The sequence below is a fragment of the Cyprinus carpio genome, chromosome B18, assembly GCF_018340385.1.
Source record: "Cyprinus carpio isolate SPL01 chromosome B18, ASM1834038v1, whole genome shotgun sequence".
Lineage (NCBI taxonomy): Eukaryota > Metazoa > Chordata > Actinopteri > Cypriniformes > Cyprinidae > Cyprinus > Cyprinus carpio.
In genome coordinates, this window is record NC_056614.1 from 22003905 (window position 1) to 22016013 (window position 12109).

A 12109-nucleotide genomic window follows, 5' to 3' on the forward strand; every position below is an offset into this window, starting at 1 on the left:
ATAGAAGTACAGCATTTATTTGAAATAGAAATATTTTATAACATTATAAAATGTCTTTACTGTCACGTTTAACCAATTTAATGCATCCTTGGTCAATAAAAATATTAATATAAATAATAAAAAGATCATACTGACCCAAACTTTTGAACAGTTAAGTAGCTGTATTTTTTAGGAGCTCACCAGCAGGTTTGAGTTTTGCTCCATTAATGTCCAAGTCCACTGCTTTACTGACAAGGATACCGGACTCATAACCAGACTCTCTGCTCTCTGTTTCAAGGGAAAAGACAACACAAAAAAAGCATTTAAGGTCACACTTAACCTCATACCTCCACTCCATTCAACAAATCAAAAAACTAATCCAAACAGTAACCTTATTATTATAATGAAACACAAGTAAAATGCAATTCTTCTGGTAACACCTGCCAAGGTAGACATGTTACATCTGATATCGAAATGTTTGAGAGATCTATAAGGGTTTCAGTCTGCTTTCACCATTAACTTAAATGGTAAAACCTCCTATAAACACAAGGACCAGGCATTCCCCTGGGGTTGAGTTTTGGCACATGGGTGCTTCTCGACCGTGTGTGTATTAGTCCTGCAGACCACACGTGCGTGAATGTGAGGTAGTCTCATTGAATGGTAATCCCCCAGTAATATAAGCTTACTCGACCTTGGCAGGAGATCTGTAGGTGTGCATTTCAAGTAGATCAACAGCTGTCTTAGTAAAGCAGTGTGCCAAAGAGAGCACACGTCGATCCAAACGTTAGAGAGGGGATGTGTACTGAAAGAACAAGAGTGTGCTTCTTACTGTTGACGTATGGGGCGGTGAAGATGTATATGTCATTGTCCAGGCTCCTTTTGTAAAAACTTGAGTCATAGGTCTCAGAGTTTTCACCCCATTCTTCCCCGGCACTGAGAAAGAGGGAGAAAAGCGAGAGAAAGAAATAGATTAAGAGGCTTTTAAACAAAATGATGAACAATAGCAATATAAATAATGTAACAATTGAATGCAAGAATGCATAACCCCAAAATCCTACATGAATGCATACAGAGAATCAAATGCCTTGTACTTGATTGAGTGGTTTTCGTTAAGAAAAGGCATCCTGCTTTTATCTAGACAGTGTAATGAAATAATTTAAGAAAGAAAACACAAATGTTTAAATATTAAACCTTTTTACTTGAATGTTTGTTCACTTTCCTACATATACAATAAGAAGAAAGAAATTCAGTTTTATTAAAACTGTGTAACTGTGTTCCTGTGGCTCACATCTATGAATAAAATAAAATAAATATCAAGCAATTAATAAATTAATTTAAAGTGGAGACATAAATCTCAGAGAGGGGACATAAATCTCCAAGATAAGTATTAATAATACAGCATATCAAGTTATTCTTTTATTGGAAATAAATATTGAAAATAAAATAAAATAAAGCCACACCCTATAAAGTTAATTAGACTGCATTTATGAATCTAAGGTTCAAGCAAAGAAAAAGCAAAATACATGATTGTTGGGAAAAAGTAATAAGTAATACTTATTATAAGTGTTATAAGTAATAACAATACAACATCCCAAAAATTTGAGGCAGAAGATAATCTTAAAGCGACAAGTGGAAAATCTCAGCCATGTCAATCAAACCTTATATTTTCCCCCAATGAAGCAAAAAAAGATGATGATTAGCAGTATGTACATGCTGCTCAATGCCAGAAAACGCAAATGTGGTTGGTGCTGTGAAGCTCCAAAAAAGACAAAGAAAACAGGTATTTTGTTTCTGGAACTGAGGTGAGTAAATATGAACTGCAAATAAGTGCACCACTATAGATTCTTAAACACCGTCCTGCTGTTTTACACCACCACAGTAAGTTTATGAACTCAACCAAAGTTTATGAACTCTCATAGATTTAAGCTAATAAAGACAGGAGAAAGAAAGTGAGAGCTGCACATGGCTTCCATAAGAAATCTCAAAAGAGTCACTCTGTACCAGCAACATCCTCTGAAACATCCTCTCTCACTCTTTCTTTCAGTCTTAACCGCAGACCCCTGCGGGGCTTGCAGACAGAAGAAAGATTGTAAAGAATTTAGCATCTCTCACACACACTTGCACACATGGGGATGGAGAAGTGCACATATTTCACACAACTGTGAATGGAACTTACCTTTTAGGATACACACGTGTAATGCCTCCATCTGTAGCCACAAACCGCGCCAAAACTCCATCTCTAATGAAATAAAAAAGACGTCAGTATGTTTAGCATGCAGTTTAGAAGTTTCCCAAAGACCACAAACAGAAACCAAGCAACTCTAGCTCTAGCTGTAACTAGCTTCACACCTGTGAGTGTTTTGTTTAGGTATTCTAGCCTTGTAGTTTAAATTCAATTACTTTAAGAATGTTCCAAGTAACTAATAACACATTCAGCCTCCAAATAAAAACAAAAAAAAACATAATGGAATATTTAGGTCATTCCTCAATGTACAAATTTAACACCATTTGTTTAATTAAAAACACAATTTTGAAATGTGTCATATGCATTAAGTACTGTGTTTTTGGACTCCCACATGGTCGGGTTCTTTAAGCCTGGTTATAATTGCTAGACTCTCGAGTTTGCTTTTGACAATAAGACAGCAGTCTTATTCATGTCAGGACTCTAAACAGAGCTTTGTGTTCAGCAGTTATACGAAGGCGTCTCTATGGTCTGCAGAGATCTTTGAACTTGAAAACTCGAGACATTTCACACAGACATAGATGAGTGTTTTATGTTGTTCCATGTGTGTGATTTTCTCTCAGCTTACACATTCTGATCCTTCCAGACATTGAGAAGGTCTGCTGTGAGACCGGCGTCCAGCAGCAACCGGTTTACAAGAGTGAGATTACCTGAACAATACAGACAAAGAGAAAGGAAAGCCTTTATAGTCAATAGTATTGGATAATGTCATGGAAAACAGCATTTTCCCATTTTCAAACTCCACTCCCTGTCGACCCAGAATGTGGAAACTAACTGCAAAACTGCAGAAATCTTCACGGCTGTGACAATAATTTAAACAAAACAGTTGAAATGAAACAAATGAAACTAGAAAATTGAAAACATAATTTGTTTGTCAGTCTGGTGTACATATATATCGGTCTGTTGCTAATCATAATTCTACATAAACAATTACATACTGTATATACACACAAACCTCTCTTACTGCTCAGGAGAAAAATAATGCTTATTAAGCAAAGATCTTTTGGGTGTGTCTGTTCGTTAGTTCTGTAGCGATAGCATCTCTTTACTGAAAAGAGTGAGTCATAATGGGTAAGAAGAAAGACAGCGCAGGAGTCATTACAGAGCAGACTAATCAATTACAGTGTGATTAAACAGAGCGCTGGCAGGGGTCACCTTCACAGACCGCAGGACCGTCACACACGCTGACATCATTTGAGTGGGAATCAACCTGACTCAGCCACTAAAAGAGAGTAATCTGAGTCCCCTCACCTCTGATATCACTACATCATTTTTTAAAAAATAACCACAGTGGTTTGTGTTTGCAAAAGGTGGTGTTATGCAAGGGGCTGAAAAATTATTTGAAACTTTGATGTCCAGTTGGTTTGATTACATCAGGTTTAATATCACTGCAAAAATGACTCATAAAACACTTGAACATTAAACTATAAACAAAAGAGAGTTCACTGAGGGTGTTTCTATGTTCTATGTTTGAATTTAACCTTCATACTGAATACTGTTTTACTGCATTCTGTGCTAAACACTGAATATATATTTACATTCATAATCAAAGCTTATAATTTCATAGAGACATCAGTAGTATTGGTATCAGTGATAATCACCTTGAGGCAAATAAAAAAGATGCCATTAACCCTCTGGAGTCTAAGGGTATTTCTATTAAAAATATATTGTCTTTGTTGTTTCTACGTTAATTTAAAGATTGAATGTGAAATTATTGCAATATAATAATGTTTAAAAACTTTATTGTTAAGTGGGATTAATCACGATTATTTGTGATTAATTTCAGAAACTAATGTGATTATTTGTTTTTTTAATCAACTGAAAGCACTAAAAAAATACATAAATAAGTAGCAAAGCTTATACTCATCACACAAGAAATGGAAGGTCAAGTTGAGCTTATTGCATTGTGGCACAGCACTCACACTTTAAGATGGATAAATGTGTTCAGGTTTGCACTCACACAGAGGATCATTTGGAGTTTTCCTGTCAATATACTCATTGAAGTCCATCAAAAACTGGGTGTTGTTGGATGAGACTTTGAGGTCCTTGCAGTATTCCCTGAAAAAACATTATTAGTGTTTAATTACAGCAAAACACACAATCAGTTTGATGACCACATTGAGGCGTGCATATTCAAGTAGTGTGACGTTTTCACTAAACATTTTTGCTGCCGTGTCTGTGGGATCCATTGTTAAGGGGAGTAAAGTTTGGGTCTGAAGGTGTGAATTTATAGGCCTTCAAAGACCAATGGAGTCTAGATACAGTCCACATAAACCTGTCACGACTAAAACCTGTCACAGACCAAACCTTTTCTGATCTCTGAGTTTTCTGCTCTGTGAGTGTGGTGTGTGTGTGTGTGTGTTACCTGGGTGCAATAAAGGTGTACCCATATATGCCAAAAATTAATTTCTCCTGCTGCATGGTTTCAAAGGCTACAGAGAGAGAGAGAGAGAGAGAGAGAGAGAGAGAGAGAGATTTAATTATGTTTAGACAGAATACTGAAAACATTTAAAACTATCTACCTATGTCAATATTTAGTAATTCTGAGATTAGACTGGTATAGATGGTAACTTCCCCACAACAACTCCTCCTACTATTTACAAAAAACTTAATAATATTGTTGACAAGATACAAGATATTAGGCTAGATATTCCCTCTCCTTGTCAAGATCCCTCCGTCCATCCACTCTTTACCAGTAAACTCTTTATTGTAAGACAGCTTAAACCCTCTGGATCTTCCTATGACATTCTTCCTCCTCATTTTTTTAAACATATTTTTGAGGTGATTGGGCCTACTGTTCTTAAGATTTTGAACAGCTGCCTTGAATTGGCAATGGTTCCAGATGACATTAAGCATTCCATTGTACATCCATTTCTTAAATAGCCTAATTTAGATCCAACAATGCTAAATAATTTTAGGCCAGTCTCAAAGCTCTCTATGTCTAAAATTTTAGAAAATAGTGTTTCACCAACTATAGAGCTTTCTCTTTAATAACAATATTTTCAAAGTTTTCCAATCGGGTTTTAGGAAAAACCATTCCACAGAAACAACACTGGTTAAAGTTCTGAATGATATTTTACTGACTCTTGATGCTGCAGAATCTGCTATGTTACTGCTGTTAGATCTGAAGGCAGCATTTGATACAATTGACCACTCTGTTTTGATTTCAGGTTTGGAGCACTGGGTGGGCATTTAGGGTAATTCTCTCAAATGGATTCAATTCTATTTTAACAATAGAAGGTTCTCTGTTAGTGTTGGTGAATTTACTTCAGATGCACAACCCCTTACGTGTGGTGTCCCTCAAGGCTCTATTCTCGCTCCAATCTTATTCTGTTTGCACATGCTTCCCTATAGGGTCAATTTTTAGGAAACATGGTGTCTCCTTTCATTGTTACGCTGATGACACCCAAATCTATCTGCCCCTTGAATCTAATAACAAAGGTTTGGATGCTCTGCTGGCAAAAGCAGTAATTAACTGCATGCAGAATGAATGTTTTTAGATAAAAATGAAATGCACTTTTGAGAAGTGACATTATTTTGATAAAACACACACACAGATGTGACATGAGCACTCTGGGGAAAAAAAATAGATGCATGCAAATGACACTGAAAATACTGTAAATGATACAACAACTGATGAATGAAATAAAACACGAAGGTCTGAGAAGAGAAGGGTGCAGTACTTGCCCTTGTTCCCTGTGGTGAAAATCCAACCAATCAGAAGACAAAGAGAAAGACAAAGTTACCACAGTCCATCACAGTCCCAAAAGACATCCAAAATTGTAAACCGGATACTCTGAAAACAGCATTTCATATAAAACATGCTAATGGAGACGATGGTGGTTTCAGATTAAGCAAAAGCCTGGACACACAACAAAGATGTGAGTTTGACATTACAGACGCGAAGAAATGGATGCAGTCCTTTCCATTCAACACAGAGAGTTACGAGAGGAGTGAGCGGAGAGTTTGGCAGGCATGGTAAAATAATTCTGACGCTTGATGAAAACATCAAATGACATGATGGTTGAACAAATTGGCATGTGGTATTCACGATCAGCAAAAAAAAAAAAAAAAAGGTCAGCCAGTGTTTGGTGAAATCACATCAAACTCTCTTTGTACATCAAAGGTGCACACGCAATCAGCCATTGATGTGAGCAGTAGATCAAAACAGAACCAGACCATCTAAGCATACAGGAGAAGTTGATTTGCCTGGAAACTTCTGGACTGCACTTTCACCCAGCCAAACAAAGGATTAACCCTAATTTTTATGTTAGAACAATGAAAATCAACTGTGATTGTAATAAAATCAATATAAAGAAAAGAGATAGACAAAACAACTCAAAACAGTTGTTCTTAATATATTGTTGAGAACTGATGGCATGCTGTGCGTACACAACATTGTTTTCTTGGCTGAGGCAATTGCTTGCAAAATCTAATAAAAGATGAATCGCGAGAGAACCAAAAGGAATAAAGTAGTGCTAGATCCAATGTACATATTTTTACTTAAGCTATGATATGCCATGCATTACTGAATTTACTGGGTTAAGGTGTGCATGTATTGGCTAATTTAAAACAGCTTTGAATTTAGAGCCAGAAATATTCATGTTTTATTTTTTCAGGGTTCATCAAATCTGGCCCTGGAGGTCCATTGTCCTGCAGAGTTTAAATTCAACCCTAATCAAACACACCAGAGCAAGCAAATCATGTTCTTCAGCATTACAAGAGAGTTATTATAGGCAGGTGATGTTGATCAGGTTTGGAGCTAAACTCTGCAGGACAGCGGACCTCCAGGGCTAGATTTGAAGAACCTTGTTTTATATTTTTAAGTGATGCCCTTGAAGGCTATGCTTAGAAGTTTTAGTATTCAACTTTGGTGGTATTACGCTTCTTTTTTTACCATATTACTAAGTGATCTGACTAAAGATCTTCATTTGGCAGATGACAAAAAGGCCAAAACAATTTCACTGACTGAAAGAGGGACCACAGTCATATCTAGAGACCAAAATATCACATTCTTGATGGTGGGCTATCTTGACTTGGGCTACTAAGCAACCACCCAGAATCTTAAAATGTGTTTTAAATCAGGAACATTGTTCAATTAAATATAGAAGTCCTAAACGAGGAAACCGTTGCACAGAATCTGTTAAAGAGACACTTTTCACACACACTGCTGTGTGTACATAATCACAAAAGACTCAAATATGTTTACATGCTCGTGCACTACTAATCATCTTGCACTGTTCCCCAGCTAGCTGCTTGACTTACAATGTTTCTCTTTGCACATGTACAGTATTATGTGAAGTATTCGTTCAGTCTATATATACTTTTTTTTTCGTTTCAGTTTATGTATAGGTAAACATTTATATATAGTATATTGATATTAAAATTCTGTCAGTAGGTTAGTTGTGTATAAGTACAGTGTTTATGTAATTAATATAGTTTGTATTTAGTTTCTTTTAGTTTATTTATAGGTAAAATGAAAACTGAATATATATATATACTATAATATATATATATTATATATATATATATATATATATATATATATATATATATATATATATGTGTGTATATATACATTATTTGTATCTATATATATATATATATATATATATATATATATTAGGGGTGTGCAGCGAAGCCAGTATTTGTATCTGTATTTGTATCTGTAACAATCACAAAATTATTCGTATCTGTATCTGTATTCGGATAAAACCGGAAGTAGGAGGAGCTTGAACCGGAACTTCGTACAGTTATAGTTGTTAAGACAGTTATGTCTATTGTTTTACTGCCTTTCTTTTTTCCCCGTAGTTATCACTGAACAAATATGCTGTGTTTAACTAAAAAAATATTTTTATGATTATAACTTTTATTTAAATATCTTCTAACAGTTGAAGCCGATATTGTATAGGCAGTCTTTCGAGATGTGTTGCAGTTGTGCTTGGGGGAACGCAAGTTCGATTCCCATTTTGGTGACCTTTTGTGATCCAATAAATATTTAAATACTGTATCTTCTATTTAAAACAGTAAGGGTTCCTGTGCAGTTTAGAAATATGGAAATTGATTTAAGTAATTTCCAGGAAATGCATGAAAAATGGCAAGTGCAACACTGCTATTTTATTTGTGCTCATTTCATTTATAGAATTTACACTCATTTACTTCACACACTTGCTACTGCATTGTAATATTAGAGTTTTATGTAAATCAACATAATTTCCTTTGGCTCACCGGTTCCAGCGCAGTTTTAAAAAGTGGCTATTTACCTTAATTAATTTGCAGATCTGGAAAAGTATGGGGAAAAAAAGAGAACAGAGTATGGAAAATATTTGTGTTTCAACTATTTGCCCTATTCAGTGTTCTAAAGTATAAAATCAATTTCTAAAAATAAATTTGATCATACAAGAGAGCTTTCATGACAATCGTTTGGTAATCATCTGAACGTGACTGAATTAATTCCAGGCACTCTTTTTCATTTAGCATCTTTAAGCAGTCTTTTTTGAACTTCACTAAACACCACACAAACCAGCAAAAGATAAAGAAGGAAATATGTAGGCCTAGTAGAAAATGTATCTGTATCTAAGCTGATTATTAGCCTACTCTTGACAGAGAGCTGGCTTGGTCTTTGAAAGACGCGGCTGTCTGATTGGTGATTGCACAGAGCTTATTCCATTTATTCATGTATCATATCGTAGCCTATAAGGTTTTAATCATTGCCTTTTAAATATACACACATATTAGAACATGTATGATGCATTATTTTAGTTGATATTACTCTTGCCAAGCTCTGATTTCTGAGAGATTCACAGAGAGGCAACGGCAATGCGGTGTGGGGGGGGGAAAGGGCGGCAACGGCAATGATATGTGCTCTTTTCATTCATAAAGTTTACATTCATTCACTTCACACACTCATTATTGCGTGACTTTAGGAGGTTTGTGTAAAATATTGTGCTGATCCCCTGGCTCACCTGTTCCCTAGCAAACACCAGAGTGTTCCAGCCTCAGCCGAATATTAGGGCAGAATTATTCGTTATCTGTTATTTGTTTTTGAAGCCATTATCCCCTAATATATATAAAAAATCTAAATATTACTAAATATTATAACAGAATTTAATAAAAATAAAACAGTGTATTTGACTAGCAGCATGGGGTGGGGTGGGGGGGGGGATTGCAAATACAATCGAGCATAATCTGCTGCATTGTCATCTGTGTCTATACACAGTCCCTTATTAGCTCTGCTCTCGTTATTGCCATTAGCAGAGCTTCTGATCAGAAAAACCATGACACAGCCATCACCAGCTGATAAAAGACAGGGAGGCCGACGTGATATGGTTTGTGCATGTCTAAACAGGGTGGTATTAGACCTTTGTTTGTGTGCAAATTGGTGTTTGAAGCTTCTGTCAAATGTGTCAATGAGTTAATGGCCACACATCTGCTCTGAATTTGCCGTCAATATAATTAGCACCATGTCAGATTATTTTCTTCTCAAACTAATGCTCTCAGCATCTCTGTTCTCCAACAAAAACTTTCCACTGCAAAAAATTCTATTTATTCTTTCTCAATATTTTTGTCTTGCTTTCCAGTGCAAACATCAAAACATTCTTAAATGAACAAACATTTACTTGAGAAGATATTAAAGGGTTAGTTCACCCAAAAATTTAAATTAGCCCATAAATTACTCAGCCTTACAAACAAATGCCTCCTGCAGTGAATCGATGCGTTTTTGTAAGAAAATTTCCATATTCAAAACCTAATAATCACTTTAATGTAGCTTGTGCCAACAGTTGTACACTGAAGCAACTCCGGGAGGATGACATATGAGGTCGCATTGCACATTCGCTGGTGAGTCTCATGAAAACCCACGTTTGTTAACAGGAGCAAAGGAAGCAAAGTTTCCTTAGTTAGTGGCATTAAACAGCTTGAAAGATCAAAGACATTTTTTATTATAACTCTGACTAGATTAATCTGAAAGAAGAAACTCATATAAACCTAGAATGACTTGAGGGTGATTTATAGGCTAATTTTAATTTTTTGGGGGTAAACTAACCCTTTAAGTCTTGTTTTCTAAAAATGTGGTGAGGTTTTGCTTAAAACAAGAAAACAATGTCTGCCAATATCTTCTTTTTTTCTTGTTTTAAGCATAAACTCAGGTTTTAAGCAGAAAACAGGACAGTATCTTTTTTATGTAGCTCTAAGTATGATCTAAGGTAAACAAGACAAAAATACTGAGGGCCGTTCACCGCCAAAACGATAAATCTATAGATAACTATGATGATAACTATATCAGCGTGTACACCAACAGATAACAATGTTCTATTTATTATAAGCACACACTGCTGCTATGTAGTCTGTCACTTTAAATGCTTGCACTCTTTAAAGCAGGATGGATTCTGACTGGCTGTCAATGTTTTTATCGTTCATTCGATGGAAAAAATTGTTTTGAAAGTGTTAGCGTTACAGTTATGGTGTTAACTCCGCTATTCTGCATATAAAACTATATCTTTCGTTATCATAATACTTATCATCCTTGGTGTGAACGGGCAATAGGACCATCATTTTTTGCAGTGTTGAGTACTTGGTGACACACACATGTGAGGCTAATCAAGCAGAAACATCCACAACTTCAGGGTTTGCCAGGTACAAGCACCCGAGTCCATCATCACAGTTTTCAGTTACGACCAGCCATAAGGACACATCTCTCGAGAGAACTCCAAGTTCACCTGTTCTTCTCATTATTTGCTCTACATTGCTCCCAAAAGCCACACTTCTCTAGTTCTGCCTTTCTGAAGTTTACATTCGGCTTTCGGCTTTGGTCATACAAGCCCTGTGGAGCTCCCAGAGTGCAAAGTCGGGCTCCTAAGATATCCAGGAGCACTCTGAAGACCACCACAAAACCTGACCCCTGTGCCGCTGCCTCTTTCCCTTTTCTCAATAACCACATGGACCTGCCTTTTTACGAGCCCGTAAACCTATGCCAGGATCCTTTATGACAAAAAATTGAGAGAGAGGGAATAAGAGGAGGAAGAGAGAGAAACAGATACCACATCCCACACATATCTGCAGTAGCACACACCAGGATACAGAAATATCTGTTTTAGCACATTAACACGCAGCCAAACACACTCACACATAATAAATTAGACGCACAATTATAATTGGTGTACAAAACATCAAATTCCTGTGACCGCTTGTGCGGCGAGAGTGGCCCTTCCAGGCTTCAAAACCTGCTTTACTCATTGTTTCAAAAGCTTAAATTTGTTTGTATTTGGCCTGGGGGTGTGGGTTTTTGGTTGGTGGTTTCTCAAGTTCCCTTCCAGGCTTCAAAACCTGCTTTACTCATTGTTTCAAAAGCTTAAATTTCCTTTGTTGGCTTTCTTACATGTAATGACTCAAGTTAAAGCTATGTGGTCTTACAAAGCACAGTTATGCTAAAATAATTATGCTGATGAACAGTGAGAAGAGGGAAAGGCTTCTGGCTCAGAGCTCTGCATTCTAGTATGATAATTCTGCATAATTCATCTCACAAGCCTTCACGCTATGGGCCTGAATGATACAACAAATAGTGTGGCTTGATGTGGAGAGGTGTGCTATTACCTTTCAATGCATTTAGGCTTTATTTCAAACACACATTGAAAGAGTTTTTGGTAATTGGAATAAAGCTGAATAAAAATTTTAAATCCTTAAACAAAAATGGGAAATGCTTCCTTTGCTAACTGAAATAATTCATTTAAAATAGTAAAATTACTAAAACTAAATTTGAAATAAATATAAATTAAAGTGGTGGTTTGCATTTGCATGGGCAATAAAAATCTTTATAAAAACAAAAAAACACAACATCAACAATCATCATTTTTTTTTTTCCTTTTTTTTTTTTTTACTTATCTGTGCATG

General features: G+C 36.0%; 1 protein-coding gene across 1 annotated transcript in view; it reads right to left on the reverse strand.

Annotated features, from left to right (window-relative positions):
* The window catches only part of LOC109070518 (voltage-dependent calcium channel subunit alpha-2/delta-1), a 93764-nt gene that overhangs the window by 10572 nt on the left and 71083 nt on the right, over positions 1-12109 (reverse strand). The window contains exons 23-29 of the mRNA XM_042744365.1: positions 5264-5273; positions 4587-4633; positions 4182-4279; positions 2790-2871; positions 2156-2218; positions 809-912; positions 181-267 (exon numbers count right to left, since the gene is read on the reverse strand). Coding sequence (XP_042600299.1) covers positions 181-267; positions 809-912; positions 2156-2218; positions 2790-2871; positions 4182-4279; positions 4587-4633; positions 5264-5273 — 491 coding nt within the window. The remainder of the gene's footprint in view (positions 1-180; positions 268-808; positions 913-2155; positions 2219-2789; positions 2872-4181; positions 4280-4586; positions 4634-5263; positions 5274-12109) is intronic.